We start from the raw sequence: 17,030 nt of genomic DNA, 5'->3' as shown, positions 1-17,030 counted from the left end.
TAAATGTGTTTATATTTGTATGGAGACATTCATTTTGGTGTCTTTGTTCATTTAAAATTGGTGGCCAAAACATTACTTTTATGTTATGCTCCTCAAAGTACCCCTAGACCAAAAATGTGGTGTAAAAAAAGAAATAATTTAAAAACTGTTAAATGTGACATACTGGTTATCTAAATAAAAATTTAAATTTATGTTTTAAGTTTTTGTCTGTTGCAGAAAAAAGCAGCATAAATCAGTAAAATTAATTTTAGACAAACATGTACATTTGAGTTGTATAAAGAATTACTGAGTTTTATACATGTACGAAATTATGTTGAATAAACTTAACACAATTACTTGTTACCAATAGAAGTAATTCATTTAAGTTTACAAAATTGGATAAGTTTTATATATGCGTCACAAGGAAAATGGAAATAAGATCAGAAACTAGTGCGTTTACTTTGTTCTTTTTCTTTGTACTTTCTTTGGCTGATGAGCCGTGTTACTTTTTTGATGGTCTTATAATCTTCATACGTTATCAGTAAAATCTCCGACTCCGTCTCACTAAAGTATAGCGCTCTCTTTTTTTCTCTCCACGCATTTCCATGGTGACTCCGGAAAACGGCAATCCATTGAGAATGTCTTTACTTGCCGTGAACGCACATTAACTTAGGGTTACCAACTCGAGCGTTATTACGCTAACTCATATCCGGTCTTTTGGAACCCACATACCCAGAGTTCAGGTGGATTTCAGCCAGAGTTCAGGCTTAAAGTCAGGGTAGTTTAAACATGCTTTCTGGAATACCCCCCTGCAGTGGGCACAGGTTCATTGGGTTTAGCATCAATCAGCATTAAAGGTTTGTTACATCTGGGCAGTGAGCTGTTTGTGTGTAGAGGGTATCAGTATGGCATGGCTCTGACAGCTGTGCTTAACACACGGTTCAAATTGTGTTTTCTTGGATTTGGACTTTGTGTGATCTTAGGATCAGTGATTCAAGTGGATACTTGTGCATTTCTGTACTTATCTACAGACATCAACTGATGGGCAGTAGTTTTTTTTTTAAACTCTTAAGTTTCACTTCGGTCTGTTGATTTGAACACAACTTTAATAAATTATTGAACCAATTGTTTGCAACACTGCAGAGTGAGTTTACACTATAGAAGTTTAACAACTGACACTTTTCTGACTTACCAAATTAAAATGCTTGTGTCATATCTGTTACTGCTCGGCCTATGTTTTATTATTACAATGATAACAATAATAGTTATTTATAAAAAAAATAACCCCAGGACAACAAAGTTCACTATTAAAAGATTTATTTTAAATTTGTTTTTTAGCTCATTTACCATAGCAAGCTGATGATCAATTCCCTTTTTTTTAAGGACTTGCAGCAGTGAAGACAATCTCATCACTGCTAACAACAACTGTCTCTTCTCTATAGGCTTTCCTTGTTGATCCAGAGACATCTCTTGCTGTTAAAAAAAAGCCAATTATTAGTTACACTCAGTACAAAGGCATGACAAAACATATTAACAGTTGGAGATATTTAAATAAGATAAAGCAGTCATCATGGCACTGATGATTTCTGTGACCATTTTGCGACTTACCCTTTCTTAAAGGGCACAAAGGCTCACAGTTGTTTGAAAGAGTAGGCTGACACACAGAAACATCACAGTGAATGTACACCTGGGAGAAATAGAATTTTGTTAGAGATGTCTGTTTATAACAAAATAGTAAAAACAAAGTTTGTTTTTTGTCTCAGAAAAATAGACTCCATACATGTTCTTTCAAAGGTAGGTTTGGTGCATCTGAGGGTGCCTTCTTGCTAGGGTCAGATGGAGAAGTGGGACCATTTCCAACAAAAGTGAACATCTTGAAAATAAAACGTCTGTAATGAGTTGGGAACGGAAGTCCAGATGAGGGATCCACTGGAACTAACGTTGTTAGATACCGATCGTCGATGTTTGGACAGCTGTGAAAGTTGTAGAGGGTGTTTAGAATGGTATTAATCATAACTTATGCCCACTTAAAAGCATAACCAAAAATTGGTTATTACCCATTAATTAGCAAATCCCACTGAGGAACACTGTTGCTGAAGGAGCTAGTTGTTGCCCAACATCTCCCAAGAGTTAGGACAAGGTTAGGATCAGTCCTCTCCAGCATTCGGACCTCAACGTAGACGTTGTCCCTGAGAACCTTAGTGACAGGGTAGTCAGCATCATTATAATATGAGGTATAGGCCACATCCTCTGCAAAAGCAACAACAAAAGAAGAGAGAATTTAGTAAAACCATTATTTAAATGAAAACCAGCAGTAATTAACGTCTTCTTCAAACTTACCCTCATAACAACCCTTGACTTGACATTGTCCATTGCCAAGTCGAAGTTCCACACGCAAGATTCCAGGAGCTGCAACTGGGCCCGGTGGAGGAACCAAATCCACCTCAGTGACCAAGGCCTCAACGGAAGTACCAATATATCTGCACTGAACAGACAGCCTAAAAACAGGGCAAAACAACTAAAATCAGAATAATTTTGATTTGCTTTTCATTATTTTATTTTATCTGCAGTTTGTTCGTTCTTTGTTCTGTTTTGTTTCAAACCTACAATGTCTTCGGTTATTCAGGTGTAGCAAAAAACTAAATGGCGCTACTATTTAGCTTTGTTGTATCAAAACACATACTCAAAGTGACTGTCCCTGGTAATGGCTCCACGAGGTCCAATAGCAACTTCATAAAAGGAGGACATCCGGTTCTCATAGACAAGGACACCAGGCTCATCCTATAGAAAATATAGAAATCATGTATGTGTGTGTGTGTGTGTGTGTGTAAAAAAACATACACATTTTTCCAAATCTTACCCTCATGATAGTGCCACAAGAGGTGACTGGAAATTGATAAATGGCAAAAGCTGAAGAAGCCCCAGCAGGATGGCATTCGGCCCCTGATCCAAGGAAACTGACTGACTCCAAGTCAATATGCGGCAGTGTGGCATCTTTGGCAATAACTATGATAAACTGGCCATCCTTGGTGCACTGAAGAGTCACTGAGAACAACACATGACAATTTTGGCCATTTACTTTTTTGTGCCACTGCCTTATTTCAAAAATTGATCTTAAGTAAAAAAGCAGAGCACTTACCGTATTTGCCATAGTAGCAAGTGTGTCCATCATAGCAGCAGTTTATTGCATCACACTCCGAGGCAGTGATGTTTGAGGAGCCACATGGTATCTTATAGTACTCGTCTACTTCACAAGAGTGAAATGTTGATGGTGGAGTCTGCGGATTTTGAGATTTTGACGGATACTGAGGCTGCTGAGGATTCTGAGGCTGCTGAGGCTGCTTGGGATTCTGAGGATACTGAGGCTGTTGATCATTCTGATGTTTTGAAGGATACTGAGGCTGCTTAGGATTCTGAGGATACTGAGGCTGCTGAGGTTTTGAAGGATACTGAGGCTGCTGAGGATTCTGAGGCTGCTGAGGTTTTGAAGGATACTGAGGCTGCTGAGGATACTGAGGCTGCTGAGGATTCTGAGGTTTTGAAGGATACTGAGGCTGCTGAGGATTCTGAGGCTGATGAGGCTGCTGAGGCTTTGAAGGATACTGAGGCTGCTGAGGATTCTGAGGTTTTGAAGGGTACTGAGGCTGCTGAGGATTCTGAGGCTGATGAGGCTGCTGAGGTTTTGAAGGATACTGAGGCTGTTGAGGATTCTGAGGATACTGAGGCTGCTGAGGATTCTGAGGTTTTGAAGGGTACTGAGGCTGCTGAGGATTCTGAGGCTGATGAGGCTGCTGAGGTTTTGAAGGATACTGAGGCTGCTGAGGATTCTGAGGATACTGAGGCTGCTGAGGCTTTGAAGGATACTGAGGCTGCTGAGGCTGTTGAGGATGTTGAGGCTGCTGAGGATATTGGGGATAATGAGGCGGCTGACCTACCTTGTCACCCTGACCATCTGCCAGATTATGCAGAGTGACTGCCAAAAGACAGAAGTGTATGAGCCTCATCGTCATGGCCATACAGCATAGAGTGAGTCCTAGATTACACAAAATGCTGTGAAAACGGTGTGGGGAATGTGCAGACCTTTATAAGACATAGGTCAACGTGACCTGATTGCTCACATCCAATTTGTTGCCCAGAGCTGTCAGTCAGGTAGACCTCTTCCTGGTTGGCTTGTTTTAACATCCAGAATAGATGCCATGCTGCAAACAAGGTCCATTTAAACTAATGTTGCATAAAATATGTATCAGGGCATAATCTGGTTCAATAATAGCAAAGGTATTTTATAATGTAAATAAATTATCACTTATACTGTTTCTTTTTTACTACTCAGAGTAAAAGCCATTAGTTAATATTCCAACTGAATACATTGTGTCATGTTTGAACAGTTTCAAAAGAAAAACCTTCACAGGGATTACATAACCTACCAGTGTTGATTTATGGTTACACATTAAACAAACACATCTGCTATTAAATAACTAAAAGACATTGAAAATTAATTTGGTCATCTGGCTTTAGATGAGCGAGTTCACAAGGTAAACGTTCATGTTGTACTTCAAAATTTCTTTAAAACTGAGTTTTTCTTTTTTGGGTTTGGTGGAATATTTTTTAATATAAAATATCGCAAAATTTCCATTCAAGATTTTTTGACTGAAACAAGAAGAACACAACATTTTAAACAGTGCAGTCAGTAAAATATGGAACAAAATGAAATCTGGTAAATACTGCTTTTTGGCATGAAAAATATGTGTAAAAAGACTTCCTTCCAACAACAACAACAAAAATAAAGCAAGTAAATTTGAATATTGTTATATCAAAATCAGAAGGTTTATCTGTATATTTCTCCTTATGATTACATACATCTTCTGCCGTTTTGGGCTGAAAAACCTTTGACCTCTACGCAATTAATGCAGCTGTTTTGACCTATAGTACTTCAGGTTACAGTCACATCCATCTGGTGAATTTCATTCTCATGTTTGTATGGGTCAAACATTCTATCTATCCTTACTTCCACTTTCTTGCACATGTCCGGAGTTTGGGTCATAGGGACATCTGCCTTAATAATGTTGCAAAAACCTGACCTTTTCTCCCAAGCCAACTCCTCCAGAATACCTGTTTTTTCAAGCATTTTCCACTGCTATCATTTCCAATTGAACACCAGCTTGTTTTCATGTAATGGTTTAGCAACACCTTACAAAAATAACCAGAACATAAAGCCACTAGTCTAACAACACAACAACAACATTGATCATTTACAGTGTCAAATACCACGGACATCTCTGTGCATCTTTATGTTGCGATGGGAACGTGGACTTGAAACTCTAACTTGAGTTGCACCTTAGTTTCACATCCTGAGAACTGAGACTTGACTTTATGACCTAATACTTGAGGTTTGGAAATTGTAAACAATTTTCACAGTTTTATGCTTATTTAATTTTTAGTTCCAGGCATTGTTCTGAAATCTAAAAGTAAAAGCTCTCTTACCATAATTCTGCATTGAGAATGCAGAAACACCAACTGTCTGTTGCTGTGTCTCCAGAAAATATTTAAAAGAAGGTAATAACAACTTGTTATAACTAAACATTATTTTTAAATTTAAGTTTTAAGATTTGAGACTTATCTTGAAATTATAGGTAAAGTTTAAAACGTGATTTGAACTTCTCAGCATCTCTGTCTTAATGGGGTGCCCGTGTTGCAGTGGTAGGGCAGTCGACCTCAGATTGGAACAATTCAATTCCCGCCTTGCCCGCCCATGTGTCGAAGTGATCTTGGGCAAGAGGCTGAACGCTAACTTGAATGTGTGTGTGTGAATGGCTGAATGGGTTTGTGCGCTTTGGGTCTTCGAGGAAGGTAGAAAAGCGCTAAACAAGAATTCGGCATTTTCCATTTACCATATGTGTAAACATGGTTTTCATTCTTGACAAATAGATACAAGTAGTCTCACATCTGCTCTTTGTTCCTCACCCTGGGCAAATACAGAAAAGCACATACAGGACTCATTCAAATGAATGGGAAGGTGTGTCCACACCTTTGGTCTGTACTGTACATACAAATGAGATGTTAATACAACAAGTTGTGTGTTTATCTATATAACTGGTAAATGTCGTAAGGCTGTATAAAGCTTTTTTGCCTTGATCAAAATCTGTGCTTCACTGAGCACACAGATATGGCTCTATGGTACATGGTGCCAACCTGCAACAACCAGAAGCATGTTGGGCTCAGCATCTTGCACATACGTAACGCAACGCTAACATATAACATAACATAAATGTTTAAGGCTATTGTGCTTACAAATAAAAGCTTTTTTCTTTTGCCTTTATTGATTTATCTCTCAAAAGATTTCTGCACTAGTGACATAAGCGAGTACTCATATTGATTGGAAACTTTCTTAAACCAGTGCATTGAATTTTGCAGGGCACTTTAACATTTCCCAGGTGAAAATGACACCGACACTGTTTTGTGGTGCCATATTGATTTAGAGAGCTTCACAATATGTACTTTAGCAAAACAGTTTGACCTGTCATTTATAGGGCAACCTAACTTAACCTTGGGTCACCATGACCCTTTATGACCTCTGCTTTGTTAATTATTTGTGCATCTGTGGACATTAGTGTAAGAGAAAATGTACATGAACAAAATAATCTTTTAAATTAGTAGAAAAAAGCAATGTTTTTTTTTTAGTTTGCACTACAAGGATTAAGTAACTCCAATGAGCTACAACTATTCTCAGTATTTTGGCAATAGTCACTTGGGATGTCTATTTCTATGAAAGGGGAGTGACCACTGGAAGGGGTGGGAATGTGGCAGAAGAAAATGGGTTCACAGAATTATAAAAGCCTGCAGTGATTTCAGGAGTTCCTACAGCACCTAGTGAGCTCTTTGAATCACTCGTGCTTGTGTAGCCACAATGATGAAGTTCACTGCGGTTTGCCTTGTGGTGCTGGCCCTGCTTGACGGCTTTTGTGATGCTCAGCATAACTATGGTAAACCTTCATACCCTCCAACAGGGAGTAAAACGCCTCAAGATCCCACCCAGCAAAAGCAGTTGCATGAAAAAGAGCTCACCTGGAAATACCCTGCTGACCCTCAGCCTGAAGCCAAACCTGTAGTGCCATTTGAGCAGAGATATCCTGTTCCAGCTGCAACTGTTGCTGTTGAATGCAGAGAAGATTTAGCTCATGTGGAAGCCAAAAAGGATTTGTTTGGGATCGGCCAGTTCATTGACCCAGCTGACCTCACTCTGGGAACGTGTCCTCCTTCAGCTGAGGATCCTGCGGCTCAAGTGCTCATTTTTGAATCTCCACTGCAGAACTGTGGGAGCGTGTTAACAGTAAGAACATTGTTGCACAATGCCAGTAACTGAAAAAAACCCAACAGATTTGGAAATGGAAATAGTGTAAACTATTCCTGTCTCTGACTCTGAATGGCTGCGCAATGTGTTTTCCAGATGACAGAGGACTCCCTGGTCTACACCTTCACTCTGAATTATAACCCCAAACCCCTGGGCAGTGCCCCTGTGGTGAGGACGAGCCAAGCTGTTGTTATCGTGGAATGTCACTACCCAAGGTTTCATGACAAATTTACCTCGCTAATACAAATAGCAATGTGGAAACAACAATATTTATGCCTAGTTATTGTTTCCATTTATTTAGTAGTTATTTGTGTAACGATATTGTGCTTGTTTTGAATTTGGAACAATTTTTTCCTAACATTACTTTTGAATTTCGTTTTTGAATGAAATGTGTCTCAGTGGTATGTCTCACTGTTTAGAAAGCACAATGTGAGCAGTCTGGCTCTCGATCCTCTCTGGGTTCCATTCTCTGCAGCAAAGATGGCAGAAGAATTCTTGTATTTCACTTTGAAACTCACGACAGGTAGGTTTTCCCAAGAACCATCCAAGCATTTTGTCTTTAAATGAGGTGCCATGCAAAAGAATCATTCCATACAAGATATACAAAACACAAACATGTAAAAATGTTTGAAACTGTCTATATTGGACAGACGACTTCCAATTTGAGAGGCCAAGCTACCAGTATTTCCTTGGAGACTTGATCCACATAGAGGCTACCGTCAAGCAGTACTTCCACGTGCCTCTGCGTGTTTACGTGGACAGATGTGTTGCTACTCTTTCACCTGATGCAAACTCAAGCCCCAGTTATGCCTTCATTGACAACTATGGGTAAGGTGGTTTGATAGTTTAATGCACTTTATTCCAGACAGCAAGCACAATTTATAGAATTTGTTGTTTTCTTTGTGATCATTTCGTTTGCTTTTTTGTGTCCAGATGTCTGCTTGACGGCAGAATCACAGGCTCTGACTCAAAGTTCGTGTCTCGACCAGCTGAAAACAAGCTTGACTTCCAGCTGGAAGCCTTCAGGTTCCAGGGTGCTGACAGTGGAATGGTATGCATCACAGATGGAGACAATGAGTCTTCACTATTACAAGCGTCTATGTTTGTATGTGATAATAAACTAAACCCTTCTGTTAAAAAAAATAGATCTACATCACCTGCCACTTGAAGGCAACATCTGCTGCTTATCCCCTTGACGCCGAACATAGAGCTTGTTCTTACATCCAAGGGTGAGCCTGAACATCTGCAAAAAAAAAATTACGAAATAGAACTGAAACCACATGTCACATTAATCTTGAAAAACTCCTTTCCTAGGTGGAAGGAGGTCAGTGGAGCAGACCCAATTTGTGCCTCTTGTGAGTCTGGTGGATTTGAGGTTCATACCAATGCAGTAGTTTCACATGGCACTTCAACACTTAGTGGAGGCGGTCATGGAACTGGAAAACCTTCAGATCCTTCAAGGAAAACACGTGAAGCGGCCAAAACTGAAGGTATTCTGCTGACATTTTTATAAATATATTTTTTGATGAACAGACAAACAATTTATGTTATTCATAGCTCGCATGTGCATAAAAGTCTTTCCGACAACTGGTGATGCCTGCTTTGACATATTTTCATTCTTCCTTTCTCAGTTCTGGAATGGGAAGGCGATGTCACTCTGGGTCCTATCCCCATTGAAGAAAGGAGGGTCTAATAAGCATTAATGTAACATAGTCTCCTGCTGTTGCAATGATCATCAAAATAAACACTTGCATTGGCTCATACTGTTGTATCTAGCCTTTCCTCAACCTTATATCTTTAAACTTGACAAACAATTTAAAGTCTCTAAAACTTCATTGAAGCAAGAACGATGTCTAATAATGAGGTGGGATTTTTACATCCCACTCTTTATGTTTTTTGCATATGAAACCAAACTGTCCAGAATGTAGACTGTAACTACTTTCATTAGATTGAAATAAATAATTTCTATTGTCTCAAGTGCCTGTGTATATGTAGCCTGGTTAGAACTTAGTTAAAACAATTTTAAAAAAGATAATGGCAGTGCAAAAATTGAAAACAAGGGTGAGTTAAGTAAACACCAACTGTGCTTAAAGTGTTTTTGAGATTTCATGGAAGCAACTGTTTTGAAATGGGCAGCAAAAGCCCTTCTACTGCCTCCAATGGAATCCATCACAGAGCTGAAAACATGGATCATTTTCTACGGAATGGTTTTCTTAAGGAAAGTTTGTATGACGCTAAAGAGATAGGGATCTCGGAAATGCAAATATCAAGTATGACATGAATGGTTATATTGTAGGGGTATAAAAATTACTCAATTTAGTTAACCAATTTATATTCCTACAATCCAACCAGATCATTCTTTATGAGGCAAGTTGTTGATCAAATCAACCTTTATCATTATAAAATCTTTCAAAATGAATACATCGATTACATTCAATATAGGAAAATACCATTTGGGTTGAGGTATGGTAGGCCTATTTCACTATAATGTAAAAACAACCATCACTGGGCAACACACAGGATGGCAAGGAAAACTGATCAAGTAACCATTGCAGTCCAATGTGTGGAAACACTGAATTTAGCAAATACATGCGACAAAACAGTGTGGTAGAATCTTCTTATAATGTTTCGTTTTTATTGTGTTGATGTGGAAAAACAACAGTGGGTGGAACTTTAGCAAACTAAAATGTGAATAGATTTGCCATTCATTCTTGTTTACTTGTTTGTTTGTACACATTTAATTCAAACTTGATTCCCAGATTCCTTGATTAAAATACAAGGAATCTGGAAAACTTCCCCTGCACTGTTCAGTATCCAGGTGTTTATGTCTGAGTCACACTGGTTACATTTTTGTCTAAAGATGTCCTGGATTTATTTTAGGCCAGTCAATTGGAACAAATCGGATTGTTGAAAATAAAACAATATTTTCAATGAATTGTATCGGGAGCTAGAAATTATGATATGAATTGAATCTTTAAAATTATTCGTAACACCCCTATTATACAGAGATAAGTATTCATAGTTGTCTCCTTATAGTGACCCCGTGTGGTACGGCTGTTGAACAGCATTTCAAGATCTCGCTCAGTTTCAGTACCACAGGTGGTGAACAGCGACACTCTGCGTCCCTCATTGCTTCGTTTCCATTCTACCAAGCAGCCCACAATGTTTAGGGTAAACCATCAAAAATTACATCGACTTCTAGAATTAAATATCTTTATTCTTTTCGTTAAGAGACACATTTGAATGCCATCGTTATACTGGCTCAATCAATCCCTGCGCTGGTCGTCCTCCTCTCAAGGACATGTGCTGCATGTTGTGGGGATCTACGCCAGTGTTTCTGCCTGCATCCTCTCAGCACTGATTGCTCACACAGCAACGACACTGACGTTACGTCGCTCCCCCCAACCCCCTCCTCCTCTTCGCCTCTCCCTGTCTCCGCACTGCTGGCCCGCTGCTGTTGTGTTACCACCAGCCAGCATCACGGACATTCAACGGGCGAATCGCGCGGACTGTGGGCAGGAAACCTTCATGCCTCGCGTGGACTTACATTAGGAACGCGGCTTTTTTTTTTTATCTTCCCGCCGCCGGCTCTGCAGCCCCTGCTTCATCCCCGCAGCCTGTTCGTGCGGATGGTTGACTGCAGATGCGTTGGGGTGTTGAGCAGCCGCGTCTGATTGAAGGCTTGCGCCCAGGCAGGCATTTGCGGGGGCTGCAGAGCAGACAAACCGCCGTCCATTCTCTGGCCTTGTGATTGTTAATGGACTGCGCTCCATCCTGATTTTCTGCAGTCGCTTTGAGTCATTGGTGGTAGAAGATGGCGGACAGAGCTGAGATGTTTTCGCTGTCCACTTTTCATTCCCTCTCTCCTCCGGGATGCAGGTAAGAGCTGGCCTTTAAAAAAATCACTAATAGAGCGGGAAAAGATGCTCAGAATATAAGTGAATCCGCACGGGCGCGATGCGCAACATGAAAAACAAACGCGCGCTCCCAGCCTGGGTATTTGGGATCACCACAGGCCTGTGGGTGCCTGACTGCGCGCATCAGGGTGCAGATCAGCGCATCAATCACGATCTTTTCTTAGTTTTCTTCTTTTTTTTTAAAGTCACCTCCTCCGTAAACTGTTACAAGGAAAAACAAGCAGCCCATTTTCTATGACAGATATTTTGAAAGCTCGCGACATTCTCCCCTTTGCGCATTCTCTGTGCGAGGCCCACGCCCTGATGAGTCCAACCCAAGAAAGAGTACCGAACAAAGATGCAGGAAGTCCCACTGATGTTCGTGAAGCCCCTAGGAAGAACTCTGACCTTTTTTAAGCCAAACATTTAGATCTGTCCGTAACCAGACGCAAAATAGCAGATGACTTGAAACAGCTTTTGCTGTGTTGAGAAACTTCAACTTTGTTTCCAGCCACATTAAACTATGATAGTGGCAGTTTTATGGCTGTGCCATCTTTAAATACTTCAACGTATGGAAAGGATGCTGCACAAAGAAAAGTAAACAGCCATCAGGAAAAAGGTAATTGTAATTTTCTTTTGCATTTCACAAACGAATGGACTGAATGTCGGCATGTGTGCTGCTCATGGTCCAGAAACAGCCATGGTAGCATTATCCCAGTGCTTGATCTGGATTTGCTATGCCCAGTTTGGATGTGAGGTCAACAGTCTCATAGATGGTTCATTAGGGATTGATTTGATTTTTTTTAAGCCAGTGACCTCATAACTAAGACCCTCCACTCGCCAACAGCAGATTATATTTCCAACAAGAAACCACAAGCCAAGTTTCTTTGTGTTTTAAAAACATTGTGGATCAGTCTCATGCTTTTTTTGTGGCCAAAATGTAATTTTGTTGTTGTTGTTTCTAATGCTCTTCAAGTCTTTCTAATTTATTTTCAGTCACCAACATCCTATGAAACACCACAAAATCCAAATTATGGGTGAAGAAAATATGATTAGGAGCATCAATCCATTATGTCATGGCTTCTTCATCAGACTATTGTTGACACAGAACTGTTGTTAACCCATTAGGTGGTAGAAATGAAAGCATTCCAAAATATCTATATTGAAAATTTCGCCCTACTGCAAAACATTTACATCAAATTGGGTCACTTTTCATTTCATGCTGTCCATTCCTTAATATGAAAATATAAAGAACTCTTTAAAGGCTATTCTCGCTCCAGTCCAACTCCAACTCCACTCCAAGAACATTGCAAATGTGGCAGTGAACTTTTAGGGAAAAAAACAGAAAACATCAACCGTTTCCAAAATAAAATTGAAATCCTTTTGGTAATAAGTATAAGTGCACTCCAAATGCAGAAGGAATGAATCTTATTTTATGAGGGCCAGGTCAGTATTTGTGCTTGAATCCTATTGTTTTGGAGGTCTTTTTCTTTTTATAATTATGTCAAAAGTCACCAGTGCCAAGACACCATTTTTTCTTCGTTTAGATTTGTTCACGTTTTTGTGTGAAGAAAAGTTTTTGGCTTATTTTGGACTCCATATAGACTCTGCATAGATAAATAGGGCTAAAAATACAAATTTCATTACTATCACGTTGGATTCTCTCCAAAGTGATTGGATTTGATCCCACCCCAGCGGAACCATAAACAACACACCCTGCATTTACTACTCATGCCTGTTCCGAACCCTTAGTAACACAACACTGTTCTGTCACACAAACTGAATATCTCACTTACACTTTGGTGTGGACTTGCAGATGGATTGAACCCCTTTTCTGCACAACAAGCACCTGCATTTTTACATGTGTCATAGTTAAAACCTTTTAACAGGACATTTAAAAGAAACTGATTTTGCTTAATGCGACTGTCTGATCCTCCCATCATTGCAGGCTTAAACATCAGTGTTCTACTTTTGCCTCCCAACACTTTGAAGTCAGTTGGAGAAAGCAGAAAGGGGGATGGGAGTGGTGGTGGGTATGGTAGGGGGTAAGAGGCTTAAGTCAATACAGATTCATTTCTGCTGCCTTAGCTCTCCAGTTTTTAGTCATTTTTCTCTCTTTCTGGTTGTTTGTCTCTGTAGCTGTAGATGTTTTTCTATCAAATGTTGGCCTTATTGGAAAGAAACATTTCAACGCATTTGGTTTGATCAACAACTCCGAGAGGTTTCAGTTCAACTGCAGCTCTGGGGTTTTACCTCATGACTTCATTAATCCAAATCCAGATGAATCTAGATGAAATCATCTGCAACAGATTCGTGCCTCACAGCCCCCTGTAGATCAAACGTGGCAGGATCATCACAGACAAGAGTGGGGGGCTATGAGCCCGAAAGCATGACTCATCTGTTTACAGTATATGCCTGAGCTTTCCTGGAGATGGAAGGAGTTTCAAAAGTCTGGGGATATGATCCGGTTAATGAGTCAGTACAAAAAGCATTAAATGTCTTCTAAAGATGATATCACAGTGAAGTGGATTCTCATCGCTAAAATGCATCCTTATGAAAACCATGCGTCTACTTACTGAAGCTTTTACAAAATGTTACCCAAGTATTTATTTTTCTTTCGATACAGTGAACAAAAACATGAAGGTAGTCGGTGTTAGGGGAGAGGAGGCAGAAGACAGGGTTGAGTCGCCGTGGCGACCCCTGATGGGAAAAAGACAAAAGGGGTAAAGGGTAGAGTAACTAAATTGATTCAATGAATTAGAGAGCAAAGAGTACATTTTTATTGCAGCTTCAATCCACATCCAATATTTTTGAAGCTTTATTATGATTCTTTAACTCAAATATACGTCTCAATTGCTCCAGTTTCAAGTCTATAAAGAAATGTTTACGTAGCTTAAAAGATGCAGAGGCTTTAAAACAGGGCTGCTCATTCCTGGACCTCGATATCCACCATCCTGACTGTTTTCCAGATCTTCAAGTCCTGCTAGCTGCTGATTAGCTCAATCAGATGTCTCCATATTCAGATGTGGAGACATCTGGTCCAGTTAATCAGCAGTAAGCAGTATAGGGAGAGCTGGAAAACAGGCAGGGTGGTGGATATCGAGGACCAGGAATGAGCAGCCCCGCTTTAAAAGCAAACAAGAAAATATTATTCAATCAATATTTTCTGAATTTATACTTTCAAAGTATGCAAGCTGACTTGTTTCCTATGTTTAGGATTTTCTGTTTTTGAGTTAGTGCCCACTTACTTTCTGGGTTTGTTGCTCTTCTGTTCTTTGCTCAGATTCTTACTTTTGTTTTAAATTGTATGTAAAAATCTTTTATCACATCATGGATGAACAGAAAACAAAATAAATCTGGAGTCTTATGTGGTAGAGTTTATTGCATTCAAACCAAACAGAAGTAAGATTGCTTAAAAAAAACAAGCAATAAAACAATAAGAAACAGTCTAGTTAAAATGACATGATAGAACTATCTATATACCGCATGAATAAACTGAATATTGTTTTGGAAAGGGGACAGTGCTGCTAAATATATGTATTTCTTTCCTTTTATAGTTTCTACAAAGATGTTATATTTATCTTAGATTGCTTTAGGATGAGCATTTTTTCTTATTACATTAATAGGCATTGAATGCATCATGTATCATTTTAAAGCTGCAACATAGTGATCTTAGTTTTGCATTTTCTCCCTTATATATCCATGTCTGCTGTTTTCACAAAGAAAAAAACCCAAATGTGCTGCTTGAGTGAATCCTACTTTCAAATATGCTTATGAATTTATTCTCCTTTCCACTGGTATGTTTGAGACACGTCTTTTAGCAGACACTTCCTTAGGACTTTTTGTTGTTTGTCATGTGCTTATAAAAGTGCCCTATTTGGCACAACAAGGTTCTTCAAAATGTGCCCAGAGAGATGATTGCATTCGTTGTTGCTGCAGCAATGCACTAAATGCAAGTGTAAGCAGAATATAAAAACATTCAGGTTTTCATGGCAAAAACCGAGAAAAAAAAACACAAACTTTTTTTGTAAAATGGGAAAAACAATAAAAAGACAAATACAACTTGAAAGCAGTAGCCTGAAATATGTTTATTTCTATGATGAACATTACAGTTGCCAAGTTATTTTTGTTTTGTCAACAAGACATATTGTTTTGGATTCTAATCCAACCCCCTTCCACCCCTCACTTATCTGCATGTGGGGATTTCTTGAAAGAACAGAGCAGATTCAATAGACAAGTTTTTGTAACTATGAAGCAAAATCCCAGACGTCACTTTCTGTAAAAGCTGGTTTTAACTACTAAGGAGGAAGACTTTTCCCCATAGATGAGTCGCTTTGATCAAATGTTTTTACCTTGAGCTTTGATTTTTTTTGGGGTACATTTTTAGGGAGTAGGGGCACATGTGCAGAAAGAGTAAAAATACATTACTTTTAAGGTTTTATCCTTGTAAAAAAAAAAATTACCCATCTGTACGGATAATTATTCTAGATTACTTTGGGCCTATGTCTTGGTGAAATGGAGTTGTAGTTCAGGGATTACACTGCTTACATGTTTTGAGCTGGAGACAGAATCCTGGAATGCATCTCCATCCGTACTGACTTGACACAATTATCACATAAATTGCTCTTAAAAAGGCACCTACTCATGCCCTGTTCGAATTAGCTGCAACATACATCCCTAGAAAATGGGAAGAAAAAGAAACATTTGAATCAATTACAATTAACTGCTACATTATTATTTAGTTCTAGTACTCTTTGAGTATTGATTATTCACATGAATGCTTCTACCAAAGATTTAAGAATTCCAAAGTTACTCCAGTCAAAGGATCCCCAGGTTTACACAACATAACATTGAAATCCAGTTTGCTAATGTGGTATTAGTCAAGTAAATGTATTTATAATCAAAATTCTGCATCAGTTGTAAATAAAAACTCAAAAAGCTGGTATGAGTTAGGTTATTGACAGTAATGTCAATAATTTAATGGGCTCTTGATCTTCTTTCCTGCTTGTGAAAGATGAAAGACCGAAACAAAGATAGAAAAAAATAAAACCTGAAGTTGTTTTTGATTTATTATGTATAAAAAAAACGATAACTTCATATTTAATTATTAATCACATTTAAAAAATGTTAACTTACAAAATAAAAATGATTTCAGCTTTTTGTGGAAAAAATGAACTAACATCTTATGCAAAACTTGATGAATGTAATATTACACTGATTGATAAATTCTGACCTGTTCAGGATTTGATGTATTACAAGCATTTTATGTGCTTTTGTTTAGATGACATCAATGAGTAAACACTATGAAACATGACTGAAAAGGATAAATTTCTTTGTTCTTTGTTGCTCTTCAGCTCCGCAAGATAATTAGAAAAGCAGAGGGTCTGCAGAGGAGGTGGAGTGTTGTTGTTGAGTTATTGTTAAACGGCTGCCTGTAAAGGTCAGATTAACTCTGCAGCCTTTCCCTTGTTGTGCTTTTTTTTTTTTTTTTTTAAAGCTTTCTGACATGCATACTACAGTTTAGATGATTATAAAAGTTGGAAGCTGATCCAGACGGCCCTGTGACATGAACGTGGTAACAGTCAAAATGAAATTCTGTGGACTTTGCCTCAACTAATCTCACATAAGCAAATAGAGAGAAAAAAGTAACTGGCACTGCATGCATGACCTGGTAGATTAAAGGTTGTACTCACTGTATGGTTGGCCTGTGGATTAGATAATCCAGGATATATTAATAACATCTACAAAAACAGTAGAAATTTCAATTCAATTCAATTTTATTTGTATAGCCCAAATTGACAACAACA

General features: G+C 38.8%; 3 protein-coding genes across 4 annotated transcripts in view; 2 read left to right on the top strand and 1 right to left on the bottom strand.

Moving 5' to 3' along the window:
* Positions 1–1,279: 1,279 nt before the first annotated feature.
* On the bottom strand, positions 1,280–4,014 carry LOC100049191 (choriogenin Hminor). Its single transcript, NM_001104664.1, is given in 8 exon segments — positions 1,280–1,452; positions 1,588–1,666; positions 1,760–1,952; positions 2,037–2,229; positions 2,320–2,477; positions 2,663–2,760; positions 2,840–3,024; positions 3,119–4,014. Coding segments are annotated over 8 exon segments (1,878 nt in total). The 5' UTR covers positions 3,996–4,014; the 3' UTR covers positions 1,280–1,357.
* Positions 4,015–6,878: 2,864 nt separating this feature from the next.
* Positions 6,879–9,179, top strand: 1-sf (L-SF precursor). Its single transcript, NM_001104803.2, is given in 8 exon segments — positions 6,879–7,306; positions 7,424–7,542; positions 7,747–7,850; positions 7,978–8,155; positions 8,261–8,378; positions 8,474–8,556; positions 8,642–8,817; positions 8,959–9,179. Coding segments are annotated over 8 exon segments (1,263 nt in total). The 5' UTR covers positions 6,879–6,883; the 3' UTR covers positions 9,021–9,179.
* A 1,847-nt stretch (positions 9,180–11,026) lies between these two features.
* The window catches only part of mapk8ip2 (mitogen-activated protein kinase 8 interacting protein 2), a 24,432-nt gene continuing 18,428 nt past the window's right edge, over positions 11,027–17,030 (top strand). For both annotated transcript variants that reach the window (XM_011476234.2, XM_004070063.3), the window contains exon 1: positions 11,027–11,206. In XM_011476234.2, the coding sequence (XP_011474536.1) occupies positions 11,142–11,206 (65 nt within the window). In that variant the 5' untranslated portion in view covers positions 11,027–11,141. The remainder of the gene's footprint in view (positions 11,207–17,030) is intronic.

This window comes from Oryzias latipes, chromosome 6, assembly GCF_002234675.1.
Source record: "Oryzias latipes chromosome 6, ASM223467v1".
In the NCBI taxonomy this organism is placed as follows: domain Eukaryota; kingdom Metazoa; phylum Chordata; class Actinopteri; order Beloniformes; family Adrianichthyidae; genus Oryzias; species Oryzias latipes.
Note: the sequence above shows the minus strand (reverse complement) of the source record. Positions and strands in the feature narration are given on the sequence as shown.